This window comes from Oncorhynchus kisutch, linkage group LG18 (genome assembly GCF_002021735.2).
Source record: "Oncorhynchus kisutch isolate 150728-3 linkage group LG18, Okis_V2, whole genome shotgun sequence".
Classification (NCBI taxonomy): Eukaryota; Metazoa; Chordata; class Actinopteri; order Salmoniformes; family Salmonidae; genus Oncorhynchus; species Oncorhynchus kisutch.
The window spans coordinates 30,886,617-30,908,461 of NC_034191.2; the positions used below are offsets into that span (position 1 = coordinate 30,886,617).

The window sequence follows — 21,845 nt, forward strand, 5'->3', positions numbered from 1 at the left end:
GCCTGCAGCAGATCAGTATTATGTCCGGCTGCTATGGACAACTGAATGGAGGTCACCCAAAACTCTTGTCACCTCCTTTATCTTCCCCATTGCCTCTTACAGGAAATGACAGGGGAAATGCGCGCACACACAACGTCAGACACTCCCGCTGGTACATACACCCGACACTCACACAGACTTGAGTGCGCACACAAACATGCAGTGTCAGGCATGCACACACGGACACTGTGTCTCTGGCTGGGCTGAGAGATCTGAGGGCTCCAGCCACAGACGGACGGACGGACGCGCCTCTGACTTTGTCCGTGGGTGTGGAGCTGCATTTGTGTCTGCCCAAGCTCTGTGGAGTGGTGCTGCTTCCACGCACACACTAATCCCCTTGATCAAGGGGTGAGCATCCTTTTTAGGGAGTGGACAGCGGCTGCGCCCAAAGTAGTGCACTTTATGGGGAATAGGGCCAGAACAGCTTCAATGTGCTTTTGTCTGGAACTCTATTGTAGGGATGCGACACCCTTCTTTAACGTCTAAGTCCTTCGTTTGGTGTTTTGTTGATGGTGGTGGAAAACGTTGTCTCAGGCGCCGCTCCAGAACCTCCAAAAAAGGGTTCAACTGGGTTGAGATCTTGTGACTGAGACATACACACCCATAACTCCCTATTCTCCTTTTGAGACCCCTCTTTCAAAGTCACAGATCTCTTCTTGTAACCATTAGTGCTTAGTGATTAACCTAAATGTTGATTTCTATACTACTACTTGACCGATGCATGTTCAATTATTTGACTTATATTTCATTTGTTATTTTTCTGTTGACTGCCAAAAACGTGGTTATTAACTACAATGACCATAATCCATTGCGCACCTACTTGTCCAGATTATTTTACGCCTGCTACAGAAGAGAGAATACACAATCATGAGGTGTTATAGAGAGCAGCTGTTGCTTCACAAGTTATCTCTATCTGAAAATACATAATCAAAGTGATTGATGGTATTCAGCAGTCATACGTATGCCTTATTTACTTTGAACTACAAAATAGTGATTTTGTCAGACAGAATAAGCATCAGCTTTAAAGAGCTGAGATGATGACTTGGAATGAAATAATCAAATGAAACATGTAATATACACAACTGAAATAATTGATTAAACTGAAGTAATGATTAATAAATAATGGTTAAGTGATAAGCAGTAATGGGCAGTCACTACCATCATGGGACTTTATTAATTATTTTTATTCTGTGTTATTACAGCATTCAACCCACGTAATGCACAGAGCATTTATTAAAAGTAATCGAAAACCGTAATTGTTTTAATAATTGAACCGAAACCGAACAGACCTCAAAAAGCACTAATCACTCAGCACGACTAGGCATGGTAGCCAAAATAATGAACAACTGGGCATTTTTATACATGAGCCTATAAGCATATTGGGATTTTAATTGCTTAATTAACTCAGAAATTACACTTATGTGCACCTGCTTTCAATATATACAGTTCCAGTCAAAAGTTTGGACACACCTACTCCATTACAGGGTTTTTCTTTATTTTTTACAATTTTCTACAATGTAGAATAATAGTGAAGACATCAAAACTATGTAATAACATAATCATGTAGTAACCAAAGAAGTGTGAAACAAATCACAATATTTTATATTTGAGATTCTTCAAATAGCCACCCTTTGCCTTAATGACAGCTTTGCTCACTCTTGGTATTCTCTCAACCAGCTTCTTGAGTTAATCACCTGGAATGCATTTCAATTAACCTTGTTAATTTGTGGAATTTCTTTCCTTAATGCGTTTGAACAAATCAGTTTTGTTGTGACATGGTAGAGGTTGTAAAAGGAAAGAGAAATGACAGTCCATCATTACCTTATGACAGGAAGGTCAGTCTATCTAGAACATTTCAAGAACTTTGACATTTTTTTCAAGTGCAGTCTCAAAAACCATAAAGCGCTATGAAGAAACTGGCTCTGAGGACTACCACAGGAAAGAAAGACCCTGAGTTACCTGCTGCAGAGGATACGTTCATTAGAGTTAACTGCACCTCAGATTGCAGCCTAAATAAATGCTTCAGTGTTCAAGTAAGACACATCTCAACATCAACTGTTCAGAGGAGACTGTGTGAATCAGTCCTTCATGGTTGAATTGCTGCAAAGAAACCACTACTAAAGGACACCAATAATAATAAGAGACTTGCTTGGGCCAAGAAACACGAGCAATAGATATTAGACCAGTGGAAATCTGCCCTTTGGTCTGAAGAGTCCAAATTGTAGATTTTTGGTTCCAACTGCAGTGGAATTGTGATACGCAGAGTAGGTGAGCGGATGATCTCCACATGTATGGTTCCCACCATGAAGCATGGAGTAGGTGTGGGGGTGCTTTGCTATTCCCTGTATAGTGCACTACTTTTTACCAGGGCCCTATTCCCTGTTCTGTAATTTATTTAGAATTCAATGCACACTTAACCAGCTTGGCTACCACAGCATTCTCCAACGATACGCCATCCCATCGGGTTTGCGTAGTGGGACTATAACAGGACAATGACACAACACACCTCCAGGCTATGTAAGGGATATTTGTTCAAGAAAGAGAGTGATGGAGTGCTGCTTCAGATTACCTGATCTCCACAATCACCCGGCCTCAATCCAATTGAGATTGTTTGGGATGAATTGGACTGCGGAGTGATGGAAAAGCAATGCTCAGAATATGTGGGAACTCCTTCAAGACGGTTGGAAAAGCATTCCTCATGAAGCTGGTTGAGAGAATGCCAAGACTGTGCAAAGCTGTCATCAAGGTAAAGGGTGGCTACTTTGAAGAATCTCAAATATAAAAAATATTTTTCATTTAACACTTTATTGGTTACTACATGATTCCGTGTGTTTTTTCGTTGTTGTGATGTCCTCACTATTATTCTACAATGTAGAAAATAGTAAAAATAAACATTGAATGACTAGGTGTTTCCAAACTTTTGACTGGTACTGTACTTGGTATCCCTCATTTACTTAAGGGTTTCCTTTTAATTTGGCAGTTACCTGCATGTCTCCCTTTATGTCTGCAGCAGGACTTAATGAGTGTTTTTGTACCACCCAGTCCCCAGGCAGACATGGAGCCAGAACATCACAGCCTGAGTTCACCAACACTAATTCTGCTTGGCATTTGCTGTTGCGACAAGACTCAATATAGCCAGTCTACACACGGCTAACACGAACCAACAGCAGTTAATCAAGAGCCTTGACTATTGACCAAGAGCGAGGACAAGAGAGCAGGAGAGAGAAAAACATTGAGAGAGGGGAGCGAAAGAGGAAGAGCGCAAGAGAGGGAGAGGAGAGGGGGAGAGACTGAATTAATTAGAGAGAACAAGATGGAGAAGAAGCGAGAGAGACTGATGCAGGCAGACTGGCTTCTCTATCATCGGCTCCATTCTAAGATTCCCTAATTGGAAGAATTTTGACAAATGAAACCCTCTCCGGTTCTCCATTGCTGCGACTCAGGGCTATCAAGTAGCACATGGACGGTCCCTGCAGCTTTTTACCATTCAACTCTCCCCTAAGTGTTTCCATGTTCCCGGTGCTTTGCGAACAGTTTAAGATGCCGTGGCTGCTTTGTGATGGCCTGATGTGTGCATAATTTGAAATGGGGTAATTTTCTCAACGCTTCGGCCACAGTATTTCATCCACTGTTTGCATTTGTCAGAGAGAGGCCTGAATGGAAAGAGCAGATCTTTTCCACCATAAAGAAGAGAAATAGTGGCCTGTTGTTCGATTGGTTTGAGTGATTGAGAACGCAGACCGACATTAGAACCTAATTGATGCTTGCAGCCCATTGCTGGTCATTGGAGTAGAAGTGATTTGATTTGATAAGATCGGAATTTTGTATTCTTAACTTTTTGTGTCAGTAGGCTAGGCTGAAACAAGCCCTGAATGCTGATTGGCTGACAGCTGTGGTATATCAGACCGTAATCCACAGGTATGACAAAACATTTATTTTTACGTTGGTAACCAGTTTATAATAGCAATAAGGCACCTTGGGGGTTTGTGGTATATGGCCACTATACCACGGCTAAGTGCTGTATCCAGGCACTCTGGGTTGTGTCGTGCGTAAAGGGGGGGGAGGGGGGGGGGGGGGGGGGTTGCCCACAAAATGTTAAAACAAACCCAATTTTGATAAACTCCCATGTCTATTGGGTGAAATACCACAGTGTGCCATCACAGCAGCAATATTTGTGACCTGTTGACACAAGGACAACCAGTGAAGAACAAGCACCATTGTAAATACAACCCATATTTGTTTATTTAATTTCCCTTTTGATCTTTAACTATTTGCACATATGTCATTTGTAATGTCTTTATTCATTTGGAACTTTTGTGAGTGTAATGTTTACTGTTAATTCATATTGTTTATTTCACTTGTGTTTATTATCTAGTTCACTTGCTTTGGCAATGTGAACATTTCCCAGAAATCCTTGAAAATATGCCTATTTTGTACTGAATGTGTCAAATAAAGGATGTGTTTCTGTGCCTAGGACGAGCCCTCCATACTGCTGTGTGGACCTGTACTCACTGAGGACAGGGGAGATGGTCAAGTCCATCCAGTTCAAGACGCCCATCTACGACCTGCACTGCAACAAGGAGTACGTATGGTGGCATCACTTTTTGCATTCATATAAATATATTGTAGTTTCATGTTATATGAAAATCACATACTATTTGTCATTTTCCTGGTTCTTGTAGGATTCTAGTTGTCGCCCTGCAGGAGAAGATTGCTGCATTCGACAGCTGTACCTTCACCAAAAAGTTCTTTGTTACAAGTAAGGAGCTGGGACTGTGTGTGTATCCTTAATGGCACCTGATGGTGCCTGGTCAAAAGTAGTGCACTATATAGGGATTAGGGCCTTGTACCCGATCCTCATGAGAGACAGTTTCATCATAGCTCTTGATGGTTTTTGCGACTGCACTTGAGGTAATGTTCAAATTTCTTGTAATGTTCCATATTGACTGACCTTCATGTCTTAAAGTAATGATGGACTGTCATTTCTCTTTACTTATTTGAGCTATTCTTGCCATAATATGGACTTGGTTTTTTACCAAATAGGGCTATCTTTTGTATACCACCCTACCTTGTCACAACACAACTGATTGGCTCAAACGCATTAAGGAAAGAAAATCCACAAATTAACAAGGTACACCTGTTAATTGAGATGCATTCCAGGTGACTAACTCATGAAGCTGGTTGAGAGAATGCCTAGAGTGTGCAAAGTGGTCAAGGCAAAGGGTGGCTATTTGAAGAATCTGAAATATAAAATATATTTTGATTTGTGTAACACTTTTTTTGGTTACTACATGATTCCATATGTTTTATTTCATAGTTTTGATGTCGCCACTATTATTCTACATTGTAGAAAACTGTAAATAAAGAAAAATCCTGGAATCCTGTTGTTAAACTTTTGATCGGTAGTGTAGGTAGAGTTATTAAAGTGACTAAGCATAGATAACAACAGAGAGTATCAGCGGTGTAAAAGAGGGGGGTAGAAGTTGTTTAGAAGCCTCTTGGACCTGAACTTGGCGCTCCGGTACTGCTTGTCGTGTTGTAGCAGAGAGAACAGTCTATGACTATTGTGGCTGGAGTCTTCGACAATTTTTAGGGCTTTCCTCTGACACCACCTGGTATAGAGGTCCTGGATGGCAGGAAGCTTGTCCCCAGTGATGTACTGGACCATACGCACTACCCTCTGTAGTGCCTTGCGGTCGGGTGCCAACCAGTTGCCATACCAGGCAGTGATGCAACCAGTCATGATGCTCTCGATGGTGCAGCTGTAGAACCTTTGGAGAATCTGAGGACCCATGCCAAATCTTTTCAGTCTCCTGAGGGGGAATACGTTTTGTCGTGCCATCTTCAAGAATGTCTTTGTGTGTTTGCTAAATTTTTAGTTTGTTGGTGATGTGGACACCAAAGAACTTGAAGCTCTCAACCTGCTCCACTACAGCCCTGTCGATGAGAATGGGGGCGTGCTTGGTCCTCTTTTTCCTGTAGCCCACAATCATCTAATTTGTCTTGATCACGTTGAGGGAGAGGTTGTTGTCCTAGCGCCACACGGCCAGTTCTCTGACTTTCTCCCTATAGGCTGTTTTGTCATTGTCAGTGATCAGGCCTACCACTGTTGTCATTGGCAAACTTAATGATGGTGTTGGAGTCGTGCCTGGCCGTACAGTCATGAGTGAACATGGAGTACAGGAGGGGACTGAGCACACATCCCTGAGGGGCCCCTGTGTGGAGGATCAGCGTGGCGGATGTGTTGTTACCCTTACCACCTGGGGACAGCCTGTCAGGAAGTCCAGGATCCAGTTGCAGAGGGAGGTGTTTAGTCCCAGGGTCCTTAGCTTATCAGAGGGCCTGTTGGACTTCTGGCAGTCTCTATGTGCATGCCACACAGTAAAATTTTCGGGCCAACTCTTTTCTTTGTGTTTATCAATGATGTCGCTCTTGCTGCTGGTGATTCTCTGATCCACCTCTATGCAGACGACACCATTCTGTATACATCTGGCCCTTTGGACACTGTGTTAACAAACCTTACAAACAAGCTTCAATGCCATTAAACATTCCTTCCGTGGCCTCCAACTGCTTTTAAATGCTAGTAAAATTAAATCACATGCTCTTCAACCGATTGGTGCCCGCACCAGCCTGCCCGACTAGCATCATTGCTCTGGGCGGTTCTGTCTGGTTAGACTGTAAACTCTCCTTCCAGACTCACATTAAGCATCTACAATCCAAAATTAAATCTAGAATCAGCTACCTATTTCGCAACAAAGCCTCCTTCACTCATGCTGCCAAATATACCCTTGTAAAACTGACTATCCTACTGATCCTTGACTTCGGCGATGTCATTTACAAATAGCCTCCAACACTCTACTCAGCAAATTGGATGCAGTCTATCTGTTTTGTCACCAAAGCCGCATATACCTCCCACCACTGCGACCTGTTTGCTGTCATTGGCTGCCCTCGCTACATATTCGTCGCCAAACCCACTGGCTCCTGGTCATCTATAAGTCTTTGCTAGGAAAAGTTCTGCCTTATCTCAGCTCACTGGTCACCATAGCAACACCCACCCGTAGCACGCGCTCCGGCAGGTAGATTTCACTGGTTATCCCCAAAGCCAACACCTCGTTTGGCCGCCTTTCCTTCCAGTTCTCTGCTGCCAATGACTGGAACTGAAAATCACTGAAGTTGGAGACCTATATCTCCCTCTCTAACTTTAAGCATCAGCTGTCAGAGCAGCTTACTGATCACTGTACCTGTACACAGCCCATCTGTAAATAGCACACCCAACTACCTCATTCTCATGGAATTTATTTATTTTTGCTCTTTTGCACCCCAGTATCTCTACTTGCACATCTATCACTCCAGTATTAATGATCAATTGTAATTATTTTGCCTCTATGGCCTATTTATTTCCTTACCTCCCTAATCTTACTACATTTGCACACACTGTACATAGATTTTTTGATTGTGCTATTGACTGTACGTTTGTTTATACAATGCTTTATCTTGGCCAGGTCGCGGCCTACCTGGTTAATTAAAGGTGAAATAAATAAATAAAAATTCATGAGTTTAGAGGCACTATGGTGTGAAACGCTGCACTGTAGTCAATGAATAGCATTCTCACATAAGTGTTCCTTTTGTCCAGGTAGGAAAGGGCAGTGCGGAGTGCAATAGAGATTGCATCATCTGTGGATCTGTTAGGGCGATATGCAAATTGAGCCGGAGTAGTACAATTAGATCTTTGTCCTGTATTGACGCTATGCCTGTTTGATGGTTTGTCGAAGGGCATAGCGGGATTTCTTATAAGCTTCCGAGTTAGAGTCCAGCTCCTTGAAAGCGGCATCTCTTTCCTTTAGCTCAGTGCGGATGTTGCTTGTAATCCATGGCTTCTGGCTGGGTATGTACAGTTGAAGTCGGAATTTTACATACACTTAGGTTGGAGTCAGTAAAACTTGTTTTTCAACCTCTCCACCAATTTCTTGTTAACAAACTATAGTTTTGGCAAGTCTGTTAGGACATCTACTTTGTGCATGGCACAAGTAATTTTTCCACAATTGTTTACAGACAGATCTCTTATAATTCACTGTATCACAATTCCAGTGGGTCAGAAGTTTACATACACTAAGATGACTGTGCCTTTTTTAAACAGCTTGGAAAATACCAGAACATGATGTCATGGCTTTAGAAGCTTCTGATAGGCTAATTGACATAATTTGAGTCAATTGGAGGTGTACCTGTGGATGTATTTCAAGGCCTACCTTCAAACGCAGTGCCTCTTTGCTTGACATCATGGGAAAATCTAAATAAATCAGCCAGGACCTCAGAAAAAAACATTATAGACCTCCACAAGTCTGGTTCATCCTTGGGAGCAATTTCCAAATGCCTGAAGTTACCACATTCATCTGTACAAACAATAGTATGCAAGTATAAACACCATTGGACCACGCAGCCGTCATACCGCTCAGGAAGGAGACGCGTTTTGTCTCCTAGAGATGAACGCACTTTGGTGCGAAAGTGCAAATCAATCCCAAAACAACAAAGGACCTTGTTAAGATGCTTGAGGAAACATGTACAAAAGTGTCTATATCCACAGTCGACAAAACCATCCGCAGTTAACAAACTGTCGACATAACCTGAAAGGCCACTCAGCAAGGAAGAAGCCACTGCTCCAAAAACGCCATTAAAAGGCAATAGTATGGTTTGCAACTGCACATGGGGACAAAGATCATACTTTGTGGAGAAATGTCCTCTGGTCTGTTGAAACCAAAATAGAACTGTTTGGCCATAATGACCATCGTTATGTTTGGAGGAAAAAGGGGAGGCTTGCAAGCCGAAGAACACCGTCCCAACCGTGAATCACAGGGGTGGCAGCATCATGTTGTGGGGGAGCTTTGCTGCAGGAGGGACTGGTGCACTTCACAAAATAGATGCCATCATGAGGCAGAAAAATTATGTGGATATATTGAAGCAACATCTAAAGTCGTCAGTTAAAGCTTGGTCGCAAATGGGTCTTCCAAATGGACAATGACCCCAAGCACACTTCCAAAGTTGTGTCAAAATGGCTGAAGGACAACCAAGTCAAGGTATTGGAGTGGCCATCACAAAGCCCTGACCTCAATCTTACAGAAAATGTGTGGGCAGAACTGAAAAGGCGTGTGTGAGAAAGGAGGGCTGCAAACCCGACTCAGTTACACCAGCTCTGTCAGGAGGAATGGGCCAAAATTCTTATTGTGGGAAGGTTGTGGAAGGCTACCTGGAACATTTGACCAAAGTTAAACAATTTAAAGGCAATGCTACCAAATACTAATTGAGTGTAAGTAAACTTCTGACCCACTGGGAATGTGATGAAAGAAATAAAGGCTGAAATAAATAATTCTCTCTACTATTATTCTGACTTTTCACATTCTTAAAATAAAGTGGTGAGCCTAACTGACTTAAGACAGGGAATTTTTACTAGGATTAAATGTCAGGAATTGTGAATAACTGAATTTAAATGTGTTTGGCTAAGGTGTAAGTAAACGTCCGACTTCAACTGTACTTAGTCCCTTTGGGGATGACATCATCAGTGCACTTATTGATGAAGCCAATGACTTATGTAGTGTACTCCTCAATGCCATCGGAGGAATGCCGGAACATACTCCAGTCTGTGCTAGAAAAACAGTCCTTTCTTTAGCTTAGCATCTGCTTCATCTGAAAAATTGTTTATTGATCGAGTCACTGGTGCTTCCTGCTTTAATTTTTGCTTGTAAGCAGGAATCAGGAGGATAGAGTTATGGTCAGATTTGCCAAATGGAGGACGAGGGAGAGCTTTGTATGCATCTCTGTGTGTGGATACAGGTGGTCCAGAGTTTTTTATTATGAAAATTTTCCCCCCATTTGGTTGCACATTTAACATGCTGATAGAAATTTGGTAAGACGGATTTAAGTTTCCCTGAATTAAAGTCCCCAGCCACTAGGAGTGCCGCCTCTGGATGAGCGTTTTCCTGTTTGCTTATGGCGGAATACAGCTCATTGAGTGTGGTCTTAGTGCCAACCTCTCTGTGGTGGTATGTAGACAGCTACAAAATTATAGATGAAAAGTCTTTAGGTAGATAGTGTGGTCTGCAGCTTATCATGAGATACTCTACCTCAGGCGAGCAAAACCTTGAGACTTCATTAGATGTTGTTCACCAGCTGTTATTTACAAGAATACATCGTCCGCCACCCCTTCTCTTACCAGACGCCGCTGTTCGATTCTGTTCTATCCTGCCGATACACACACTATTCTTATCACCACGATCACACACACGCATGCATGCACTCTCACTCGCACACATACAAGGTGTACACACACACAGTAGACCAGTGGATACAGTTATTAGTACTCACAGATGCATCTACTCTTCAGTGAAATCAATGGACATATCATCTTGGAACAGATGCTCTGTCCTGTGTCGATCTCTGTGTACATCTGTGGGAACACTGAAGCCATATAGCCACCAACACACAGAGCCAGCCCAGTCACATAACACATCAGCATTTCCACACAAACATCCCATCACCAGAAGACAAGCAGGTCTGTCACGCTGGTATCACCCAGCCCAAACAACCAACTGAAGACAGGTACTGGCAGCATTTACCTCACCATTCACAAACCACCAAACCAGCACAACGTTTCGAACAAGTCTTTGAAACAGGTCTAAACTGTTTAACTGAAACTTAATGGTAGAGCATGCTGGAGTCCCTCTGGTAGCGTAGCACATGTCAACATCTCTGAGTGTGTTTATAGCATGTTTACAGCTCAACATCATATAGCTGCACTACCTACCTAGGTTGTGTTCAGAAGGCACTGAAGGAGATAAAACATTTTGAAAAGGAGTGAAACTGGGTGGTATCGTACTAGTACAATAAGACTGCTCATTGGGTTGTTTTGCTCATTTGTGCCCAACTGAATATGACCCCTGGACAGTGCAGGATGACGTGAAACATTCTTTGTAACAAGGCCATTGCTGTCTGCAGACAGTAAACAAACTGCTGTTAGGAGAATATGTTCTTAATGCGTTGTCTGTTCTGCCTGCCTTTCCCCTCTGTCTGGCTGGCAGGGCCACAGGACAATGAGTATAGTCAATCACTGTTAATCGCTCTGAATGATGCTTCATCCTTGTAAAATGGAGATGTCTTTGGGGAGGAAGAACAGCAACACAGGCGTCCTGTAATGTGGGTTGTTTTAAGTTGTTGCTTGTCTTTAGAGTTTTGTGGACTGGGGATGAGGTAGGTCTGTATGTGTGGGGATGAGGTAGGTCTGTATGTGTGGGGATGTGAGGTTTGGGTTGGTGTTTCCCCTTTTTCTCCCTCAAATGTTTTAATCTTTCTTTCTTCAGCCCTCTGCATTTTCTTTCCTCTGTTCACCTCAGCCTTTTCCCCTCTCCCCTTCTCTCCCTCTATTCTCTCTCTCTGTCCTTTCCTCTGTTCACCTCAGCCTTTTCCCCTCTCCCCTTCTCTCCCTCTATTCTCTCTCTCTGTCCTTTCCTCTGTTCACCTCAGCCTTTTCCCCTCTCCCCTTCTCTCCCTCTATTCTCTCTCTATGTCCTTTCCTCTCTCCCCTTCTCTCCCTCTATTCTCTCTCTATGTCCTTTCCTCTCTCCCCTTCTCTCCCTCTATTCTCTCTCTATGTCCTTTCCTCTCTCCCCTTCTCTCCCTCTTCTCTCTCTCTATGTCCTTTCCTCTCTCCCCTTCTCTCCCTCTATTCTCTCTCTCTATGTCCTTTCCTCTCTCCCCTTCTCTCCCTCTATTCTCTCTATGTCCTTTCCTCTCTCCCCTTCTCTCCCTCTATTCTCTCTCTGTCCTTTCCTCTCTCCCCTTCTCTCCCTCTATTCTCTCTCTATGTCCTTTCCTCTCTCCCCTTCTCTCCCTCTATTCTCTCTCTGTCCTTTCCTCTCTCCCCTTCTCTCCCTCTATTCTCTCTCTATGTCCTTTCCTCTCTCCCCTTCTCTTCCTCTATTCTCTCTCTGTCCTTTCCTCTCTCCCCTTCTCTCCCTCTATTCTCTCTCTCTGTCCTTTCCTCTCTCCCCTTCTCTCCCTCTATTTTCTCTATGTCCTTTCCTCTCTCCCCTTCTCTCCCTCTATTCTCTCTCTCTGTCCTTTCCTCTCTCCCCTTCTCTCCCTCTATTCTCTCTCTCTGTCCTTTCCTCTCTCCCCTTCTCTCCCTCTATTCTCTCTCTCTGTCCTTTCCTCTCTCCCCTTCTCTCCCTCTATTCTCTCTCTCTGTCCTTTCCTCTCTCCCTCTATTCTCTCTCTGTCCTTTCCTCTCTCCCCTTCTCTCCCTCTATTCTCTCTCTGTCCTTTCTTCTCTCCCCTTCTCTCCCTCTATTATCTCTCTGTCCTTTCTTCTCTCCCCTTCTCTCCCTCTATTCTCTCTGTCCTTTCCTCTCTCCCCTTCTCTCCCTCTATTCTCTCTATGTCCTTTCCTCTCTCCCCTTCTCTCCCTCTATTCTCTCTCTATGTCCTTTCCTCTCTCCCCTTCTCTCCCTCTATTCTCTCTCTGTCCTTTCCTCTCTCCCCTTCTCTCCCTCTATTCTCTCTCTCTGTCCTTTCCTCTCTCCCCTTCTCTCCCTCTATTCTCTCTCTCTGTCCTTTCCTCTCTCCCCTTCTCTCCCTCTATTCTCTCTCTCTGTCCTTTCCTCTCTCCCCTTCTCTCCCTTTATTCTCTCTCTCTGTCCTTTCCTCTCTCCCCTTCTCTCCCTCTATTCTCTCTCTATGTCCTTTCCTCTCTCCCCTTCTCTCCCTCTATTTTCTCTATGTCCTTTCCTCTCTCCCCTTCTCTCCCTCTTCTCTCTCTGTCCTTTCCCCTCTATTCTCTCTCTATGTCCCTCCTCTCTCCCCTTCTCTCCCTCTATTCTCTCTCCCTCTATTCTCTCTCTATGTCATTTCCTCTCTCCCCTTCTCCCCCTCTATTCTCTCTCTCTGTCCTTTCCTCTCTCCCCTTCTCTCCCTCTATTCTCTCTCTCTGTCCTTTCCTCTCTCCCCTTCTCTCCCTCTATTCTCTCTCTCTGTCCTTTCCTCTCTCCCCTTCTCTCCCTCTATTCTCTCTCTCTGTCCTTTCCTCTCTCCCCTTCTCTCCCTCTATTCTCACTCTCTGTCCTTTCCTCTCTCCCCTTCTCTCCCTCTATTCTCTCTCTGTCCTTTCATCTCTCCCCTTCTCTCCCTCTTTTCTCTCTCTGTCCTTTCCCCTCTATTCTCTCTGTCCTTTCATCTCACCCCTTCTCTCCCTCTATTCTCTCTCTATGTCCTTTCCTCTCTCCCCTTCTCCCCTCTATTCTCTCTCTATGTCCTTTCCTCTCTCCCCTTCTCTCCCTCTATTCTCTCTCTATGTCCTTTCCTCTCTCCCCTTCTCTCCCTCTATTCTCTCTCTATGTCCTTTCCTCTCTCCCCTTCTCTCCCTCTATTTTCTCTCTATGTCCTTTCATCTCACCCCTTCTCTCCCTCTATTCTCTCTCTGTCCTTTCCTCTCTCCCCTTCTCTCCCTCTATTCTCTCTCTCTGTCCTTTCCTCTCTCCCCTTCTCTCCCTCTATTCTCACTCTCTGTCCTTTCCTCTCTCCCCTTCTCTCCCTCTATTCTCTCTCTGTCCTTTCATCTCTCCCCTTCTCTCCCTCTTTTCTCTCTCTGTCCTTTCCCCTCTATTCTCTCTGTCCTTTCATCTCACCCCTTCTCTCCCTCTATTCTCTCTCTATGTCCTTTCCTCTCTCCCCTTCTCTCCCTCTATTCTCTCTCTATGTCCTTTCCTCTCTCCCCTTCTCTCCCTCTATTTTCTCTCTATGTCCTTTCATCTCACCCCTTCTCTCCCTCTATTCTCTCTCTGTCCTTTCCTCTCTCCCCTTCTCTCCCTCTATTCTCTCTCTATGTCCTTTCCTCTCTCCCCTTCTCTCCCTCTATTCTCTCTCTATGTCCTTTCCTCTCTCCCCTTCTCTCCCTCTATTTTCTCTATGTCCTTTCCTCTCTCCCCTTCTCTCCCTCTTCTCTCTCTGTCCTTTCCCCTCTATTCTCTCTCTATGTCCCTCCTCTCTCCCCTTCTCTCCCTCTATTCTCTCTCCCTCTATTCTCTCTCTATGTCATTTCCTCTCTCCCCTTCTCCCCCTCTATTCTCTCTCTCTGTCCTTTCCTCTCTCCCCTTCTCTCCCTCTATTATCTCTCTCTGTCCTTTCCTCTAATCCCCCTTCCTCTCCTCTCTCTCCCTCTATTCTCTCTCTATGTCCTTTCCTCTCTCCCCTTCTCTCCCTCTATTCTCTCTCTCTGTCCTTTCCTCTCTCCCCTTCTCTCCCTCTATTATCTCTCTGTCCTTTCTTCTCTCCCCTTCTCTCCCTCTATTATCTCTCTGTCCTTTCTTCTCTCCCCTTCTCTCCCTCTATTATCTCTCTGTCCTTTCCCTTCTCTCCCTCTATTCTCTCTCTGTCCTTTCCCTTCTCTCCCTCTATTCTCTCTCTGTCCTTTCCCTTCTCTCCCTCTATTCTCTCTCTGTCCTTTCCTCTCTCCCCTTCTCTCCCTCTATGTCCTTTCCTCTCTCCCCTTCTCTCCCTCTATGTCCTTTCCTCTCTCCCCTTCTCTCCCTCTATTCTCTCTCTGTCCTTTCCTCTCTCCCCTTCTCTCCCTCTTTTCTCTCTCTGTCCTTTCCCCTCTATTCTCTCTGTCCTTTCCTCTCTCCCCTTCTCTCCCTCTATTTTCTCTATGTCCTTTCCTCTCTCCCCTTCTCTCCCTCTATTCTCTCTCTCTGTCCTTTCCTCTCTCCCCTTCTCTCCCTCTATTCTTTCTCTGTCCTTTCCTCTCTCCCCTTCTCTCCCTCTATTCTCTCTCTGTCCTTTCTTCTCTCCCCTTCTCTCCCTCTATTATCTCTCTGTCCTTTCTTCTCTCCCCTTCTCTCCCTCTATTCTCTCTCTGTCCTTTCCCCTCTCCCTCTATTCTCTCTCTCTGTCCTTTCCTCTCTCCCCTTCTCTCCCTCTATTCTCTCTCTCTGTCCTTTCCTCTCTCCCCTTCTCTCCCTCTATTCTCTCTCTCTGTCCTTTCCTCTCTCCCCTTCTCTCCCTCTATTCTCTCTCTCTGTCCTTTCCTCTCTCCCCTTCTCTCCCTCTATTCTCTCTCTATGTCCTTTCCTCTCTCCCCTTCTCTCCCTCTATTCTCTCTCTCTGTCCTTTCCTCTCTCCCCTTCTCTCCCTCTATTCTCTCTCTCTGTCCTTTCCTCTCTCCCCTTCTCTCCCTCTATTCTCTCTCTCTGTCCTTTCCTCTCTCCCCTTCTCTCCCTCTATTCTCTCTCTGTCCTTTCCTCTCTCCCCTTCTCTCCCTCTATTCTCTCTCTGTCCTTTCCTCTCTCCCCTTCTCTCCCTCTATTCTCTCTCTCTGTCCTTTCCTCTCTCCCCTTCTCTCCCTCTATTCTCTCTCTCTGTCCTTTCCTCTCTCCCTCTATTCTCTCTCTCTGTCCTTTCCTCTCTCCCCTTCTCTCCCTCTATTCTCTCTCTATGTCCTTTCCTCTCTCCCCTTCTCTCCCTCTTCTCTCTCTGTCCTTTCCCCTCTATTCTCTCTCTATGTCCCTCCTCTCTCCCCTTCTCCCCCTCTATTTTCTCTGTCCTTTCCTCTAATCCCCCTTCCTCTCCTCTCTCTCCCTCTATTCTCTCTCTATGTCATTTCCTCTCTCCCCTTCTCCCCCTCTATTTTCTCTGTCCTTTCCTCTAATCCCCCTTCCTCTCCTCTCTCTCCCTCTATTCTCTCTCTATGTCCTTTCCTCTCTCCCCTTCTCTCCCTCTATTCTCTCTCTGTCCTTTCCTCTCTCCCCTTCTCTCCCTCTATTCTCTCTCCCTCTATTCTCTCTCTATGTCCTTTCCTCTCTCCCCTTCTCTCCCTCTATTCTCTCTCTATGTCATTTCCTCTCTCCCCTTCTCCCCCTCTATTTTCTCTGTCCTTTCCTCTAATCCCCCTTCCTCTCCTCTCTCTCCCTCTATTCTCTCTAAGTCCTTTCCTCTCTCCCCTTCTCTCCCTCTATTCTCTCTCTATGTCCTTTCCTCTCTCCCCTTCTCTCCCTCTATTCTCTCTCTATGTCCTTTCCTCTCTCCCCTTCTCCCCCTCTATTTTCTATGTCCTTTCCTCTAATCCCCCTTCCTCTCCTCTCTCTCCCTTTTTATGTATTTTCTCTTTTACAATCTCTTGTCTCGTCCTCTCTTCCCCCTCTACTCTTCCTTTTTTCTCTCTTCCTCTCTCCTCTCCTCCCCCTCTTTCCACACAGGATGTGTCAGACACATGTTGTCTCACTGCCTGGGCTGAGTGGGTCGTTCTCCCCCAGCCTTGGAGAGCCAACAAAAGGCTGTAGCATTGTGGCTAACCTCAAGTCCTATTCACCCCGCGCCTCCCAGCCTCGACTCTTCTGAACACTAAATTACTGTCTGACTCCCCATCTCATCTGCACCCTGAGCAGTACATTATGTCAGCCAAACCCCTCTCCCTTTGCCTCCATGCACTCACATGACCTCATATTGGTGTCTGTGCTTTTGCTTGTACGTGTCTGTATATGAGATGTGTATTTGTACTGTTATGTTCGTTTATAGAGGTGTGTGTGTGTGTGCGCAAACAAGCGTATTTGTCCTAGTTGCTCTCTGCGTGCATTTAACTCCGTATCCATCATGACTCCCTCTCATGTTTACAGACATGTTTGTGAGTAGTGGTACATCCTGTGTAATGGTGGATGTGCTGTGGTAGAACTGGGTTTATTTAAAAAAATATATATATATATATATACTATTTGTAATCTTTCAAATACCTTGAGCGTTTGCTTTAGCCTGCTGGCGTGCCCGACGGGCAGGGTAGGACATTTTGGAACTAATATGTTGGTCTATCAAGCCAGACAAGCTTAATCAAGCACAGATAAAGTTTTTGAACCCTGGTGCTGTGTGGCCATTGACTCCAGTGTGTGCGTGCCTGTATTTAGTTAATTACTACTCATCGTCATGTCTAGTGTGACATGACTGTTTACATCAACATCTGTGTGAGTGGGTGGACACATTTGTTCTTGTTTATACTGATAGCTGATCCTCTTGTGATTTTATGGGCCTTTTGTCCTCATCTTCTGTGTGTGTGTTGACGTCCATTGTATTTATGCAGAGCTTTTGAGTGTTTTTCTTTTTACTTAGAGCCACACTATGACCTCAGGCGTTCTGTGGCACCCTATAAAGTGGGAATGGCTCCTGTCTGATTGACTGGCAGACAGACTGATCCCTATGGGGACTACTACTAAAGCAAGCAAGCCCACACAGACAGACACACACCCACACACTCCTACACAGTGATCCACTTTCCCCTCTCAAACACATTCAGGCTTTTAGAGAGACCGAGGTACTCTCGGAGGAGAGGATCTCCGACTCCTGAAGCACATATCCACAGCAGCATTCACTGTTTCACAACTTCTAGAAGGGAACATGTTGTTGATACGCAGGTCTGATTTTTCCACCTTGATTGGTATTTATTAAATGTTTTTTGTGTGACTGTGTTGTCAGCCCCAGTTGTGTATCCAGTTTGTTCTGCGGCTGAAGGGTATGGGTTGCACCTTCAATAACTGTACGTTTCCTCCTGTGTTTCAGGCTGCTTTCCCTGTCTGGGCCCCAACCTAAACCCCATAGCACTGGGAGGACGCTGGCTAGCCTACGCTGAGAACAAGGTAGGAGACACACACACTGAATATACACACACCCATCCATCACGGATGTACTTATCACAACACCATATTTACAATCCTCAAATTCATTTTTTACTTTAGCTCTTTAATCTCTCAGTTCAACTCATTCCAAGAAGAGACCACTAGAAATGATAACATCTGAAAACCAACAGATGTAGGGTTTTTTATGTCCATTTAATAGGATTTTTGTATTTTCCAAAAGCAAGTCCACTCTACGCACTCTTGCAATAGATTTAATAGATAATTGTGTCTGGTAGTTGTCTGATTACGCTCGGCCACTCAAGTAATTGACAGATGGGTCACTGACTACTATAAGCTTCTCTGTTCCTTAAGAATAGAGTAGGTCTGGGATGGATGGATGGATCCCAGGAAATAGACAGTGGGATAGGAGAGGTTTTTAATGTGCTGACCCTCATATTCTGTTCCTGGTTGGCCTCAGCTTTCTTATCTGTTTTCCTCTCTGTCTCTCTGTCTCCCCCCCAGTTAATCCGGTGTCACCAGTCTCGAGGCGGTGCCTGCGGGGACAATGCCCAGTCTTACACAGCTACAGTCATCAGCGCTGCTAAAGTAAGTGAAACACAAACACTCACACCTCCCTCCACCCCAGTGGTTGGAATAAAATCATCTGTACGTTTCTGAGAAGTGATATAGGATCCACCTTGGCTTTACCCTGTGAGTCAGACACCGTTATGAGACTATACATCATAACCCAGACACAGGCCTTGAGAGTCTGAGCATCTTAACTAATTTCTGTCGTCCTTGTGTGTGTCTGTAGGGGGTTCCATCCTGTACTGTGTACTGTACTGCAATATGGGACACAGCCCCTGTAATAGTCCTCTCAGCTGGAGCGCACCGCCAGGCTACACTACCCTAACTGCTAAGCCCTTTGATACCAAGCTGAATTTATACCCCTCGGCTCTGTTGATGTAGCGGCTGAGCTAACCTGCGCTACTAGCCTAGCGCAGCACTCTCCTCATAAGGTTCCAGTCTCCGGTCTTAGCCAGGCCCCCAAAGGGGAACCCTAATTGATTTATGAAGACCCCTCGGGTCAGAGTTATTCCCATGGTCTACTACCCCTCTCTCCTTAATGAGCGCTAACGGCTAGCGTGATGAAGTCCCATTAGCTGCTAATGGCGGTATACATCAAAAAGAGCAGTGGCGGCAGCGCTAAAGTGTTAGCCTGGCTAGCGGAGGGAGGGGGAAACGAGGTTAAGGGCATCCCGATATGCAGACGGATTGTCTGCGGCCGCCGTTGAGAACTATATATTATAATCTCAATATTTTCACCCCCGCCCGCCCTCTCCTCCTCCGGTCTACAACGCGACACAGACTAAGTGCTTCTGTCCAGAGACTTGGAAGGCGAGAGGGGGTGTAGAGGGAGCACTAAGGGGAGTATTTCCTAGCCTTTTATAGGAAATAACATTTTATAGCAGCGCATAATTTCAGCTGTATTATTATAATTCCTCATACTAATCACTGGAATATAAACACTCCTCGCCAGGGTGTCTGACTTAAACACACCTCTGTGGCAAGGGCCAGGCTCAGAGAAATGGATAGGGCTGCTGAAGTGGAGTCTATCTCCCTGCTACACTGTCCTGAGCTAATGGAGTCAGTGTACTGTGTGTGTGTCAGCACAAAGGGGCCCCGGAGAACCTAATCAGGCATGCAGGCCAGGCAGCGCTGTCAATACCGCGTGGCGCCTCGCATTTGTTGGGTCTATGCATCACACACACACTCACACACCCCCTCACTTGGCGACCCCACCTAGCCCACTAACCGACTGGTGTGTGTAAATTGCTCGGAGCCGCATCAATAATGAAACAGGGCGTTTGGCTCCTAATTGATCAACACTAATGTGTTTTCTAATCACTGCAGTGTGAGGTTTTAGTGCTAGTCCAAACAGGAGCCATTGATCTGTGTAGGGCTGAGGGGGAGACTGGGGAGGAGAGACTGGTGGCAGACACTCGGCTCCTGCTGTTTCAGCACTCCACATCATCATCATCAGCAGCTGTTAGCGTTGAGCAAATAGCCGTCTCTCTCTCACTCATAGTCATGCATAGACACAGTCATTCTATATTGATCAACACTCCTCTCCCAGCTCCACATAGTCAAACACAGACTTACTGTTGTTCTTTATTGGAAGTGTCTCTAGTTGTTTTATGACGACGAGCCCAATCTGATGTTTGTTTCCTGCTATTCTCCACCTCCTCCCTCTCTCTTCTCATCTCCCCCTCTTTATATGCGTTTCTCTCGCTCTCCCTCCCCCTTCCCCCTGTCGTTCTGGTTAGACCCTAAAGACTGGTCTCACCATGGTGGGGAAGGTGGTGACCCAGCTAGCTGGTACTCTACCCACTGGCGTCCCCGACGAGGAGGGTGCTACCCCCCACAGCACCACCCGCCGAAGCCCCCATGCCCCCGGAGTAATCACCGTCATTGACACACACAACGTCGGAGAGGGACAGGTATGTGTGATCACAAAGTCATAGACCCTGGCTCTCCAACAGTGTTCCATCCCCTTCTGAAGTAACTGTCAGAAAATATACACGTTCTGCAACCAGAAATAGGAATGGACGAAGGAATGCGACACGATGTGAAGTTAGAACGATCTTGTGGGAGAGGTAGAAGTACTACTGTGTGTCTTTGGGTTATGGACCATGGCTCCCCAAAAGTGTTATCGCTTTCTGAAGTAATGTTGAAGAATTGTACAAAGCAAAACATACAGTGTAGGTATTGGTTGGTTTTTGTGTACGTAATAATCCTACAGGGGTTCTTGTTTGAACAATAATTCTCACCTGATGATGATGTCATCACTACTTTACAAACGGGCCCAACCTATCTCTGCCACTGGCTGCTAGATACATCATGGTAATGAGTCTCTTCCTGCTTTTGGCACAGGTCCCAGGTGAAGGCCAGGTCATAGAAATGAAATGAACCACATTCATTCGTACTTTCAGTTACATAAATCCACATATTGTCTTAGCACAGCTGTTCTTAGTTTGCCCCAAACTGAACTCTGTCTCTAGACATTCTCTCATCAGAGTGAGAAGTGTTTTTTACTGGTGCGTTGTGGGAAACCAGAAAACATTCCCAGGTGTCCATTTCCTTGTACAGTGTCTTTAACAGAGTGTCACATTTACTGGGCCACAGACTTACATATTAACACGTCTCACATACAACGCCCGTTTACACCCTCAGGCTCAATCAGAACAGATTCTCTCTCCTCTCTTCCCTCCCTCCTTTTTCTTGTCCTTTCTGACCTCTGTAAATACACCTTTGGGTTTTGTGGTGCGGTGAGAAACCTCCCAGGTTAAACCTTTTTTTATCCTCTGCTAGAGCAAACACAGGAGCCCACCCCACACACGCACCTGACAGTACCTTGGGGCCTAAGGTGGGATTTATTTTGCTTGCTCACATATTTTCACAGCTCGGCCTTCGCCACAGCACCAGCTTTTTTAAGCAGTGTGGAGACTAAATGAATGCACTGCTCATCATCAGCAGTGACCTCACAAGATGCCTGTATCCGTCCTCTGTCTGCCACGCTCCTCTCTTCCTAGCTCCCTTAGTGCAAATGAAAGGATGCCTGTGTAATGCTCACACGATATTTGGCTATGGTCGCTCTGTATCAGGGCATAAGGCTACTATAAATCCGTACTGTGCCTTTATTGCAGTACGCTGTATGCCAGTGCTGTGTGTGTGTGTCTGTGTGTCTGGATGTGTTTGTGTGTGTGTTCATGTACCTCAGTTTCCCGAGGGCTCCTCCAGACCGGGGATAAAGCCCACAGAAGCAGGTCTGCACTGTGTCCCCGGCCAGTATACAGTAACCCTACACTACACATAAACACAGTTAGAGGAGAGGATAGGAGGGAGGGAGGGAGGGAGGGATGGGAGGGAGGGAGAAGTGTTGTGACTTCAGGTAATGGCATTGTTTCTTTGCACGTCACTCACCTAGTTTGTTGACCCCTTTGTTGGAAGTGGTGACCCCTCTTTAACTCACTCACTCACTCACTCCTGTATAATAGGTTTACTCTCCAGAGGTAGCCCCGACACTAATTCTCAGTTTCAAAGGGCTTCGGCAGGATTCCCTCACAGAACAACATTGTGTGCCTCCGACGTAATAAAATGGGTCTG

The 21,845-nt window shown here is 45.4% G+C and overlaps 1 protein-coding gene across 8 annotated transcripts in view; it reads left to right on the plus strand.

Moving 5' to 3' along the window:
• LOC109875543 (breast carcinoma-amplified sequence 3-like) overlaps positions 1–21,845 on the plus strand; it is a 314,869-nt gene that overhangs the window by 27,517 nt on the left and 265,507 nt on the right. For 6 of the 8 annotated variants that reach the window (XR_004203964.1, XM_031795791.1, XM_031795790.1 and 3 more), the window contains exons 8-12: positions 4,514–4,621; positions 4,722–4,798; positions 17,623–17,699; positions 18,201–18,284; positions 20,006–20,179. Coding sequence is in view for 7 of the 8 variants with exons in the window: in XM_031795791.1 (XP_031651651.1) it covers positions 4,514–4,621; positions 4,722–4,798; positions 17,623–17,699; positions 18,201–18,284; positions 20,006–20,179 (520 nt within the window). In the remaining variant the exon portion in view is untranslated. The remainder of the gene's footprint in view (positions 1–4,513; positions 4,622–4,721; positions 4,799–17,622; positions 17,700–18,200; positions 18,285–20,005; positions 20,180–21,845) is intronic. The other 2 variants (XM_031795792.1, XM_031795795.1) reach the window with 1 other exon arrangement.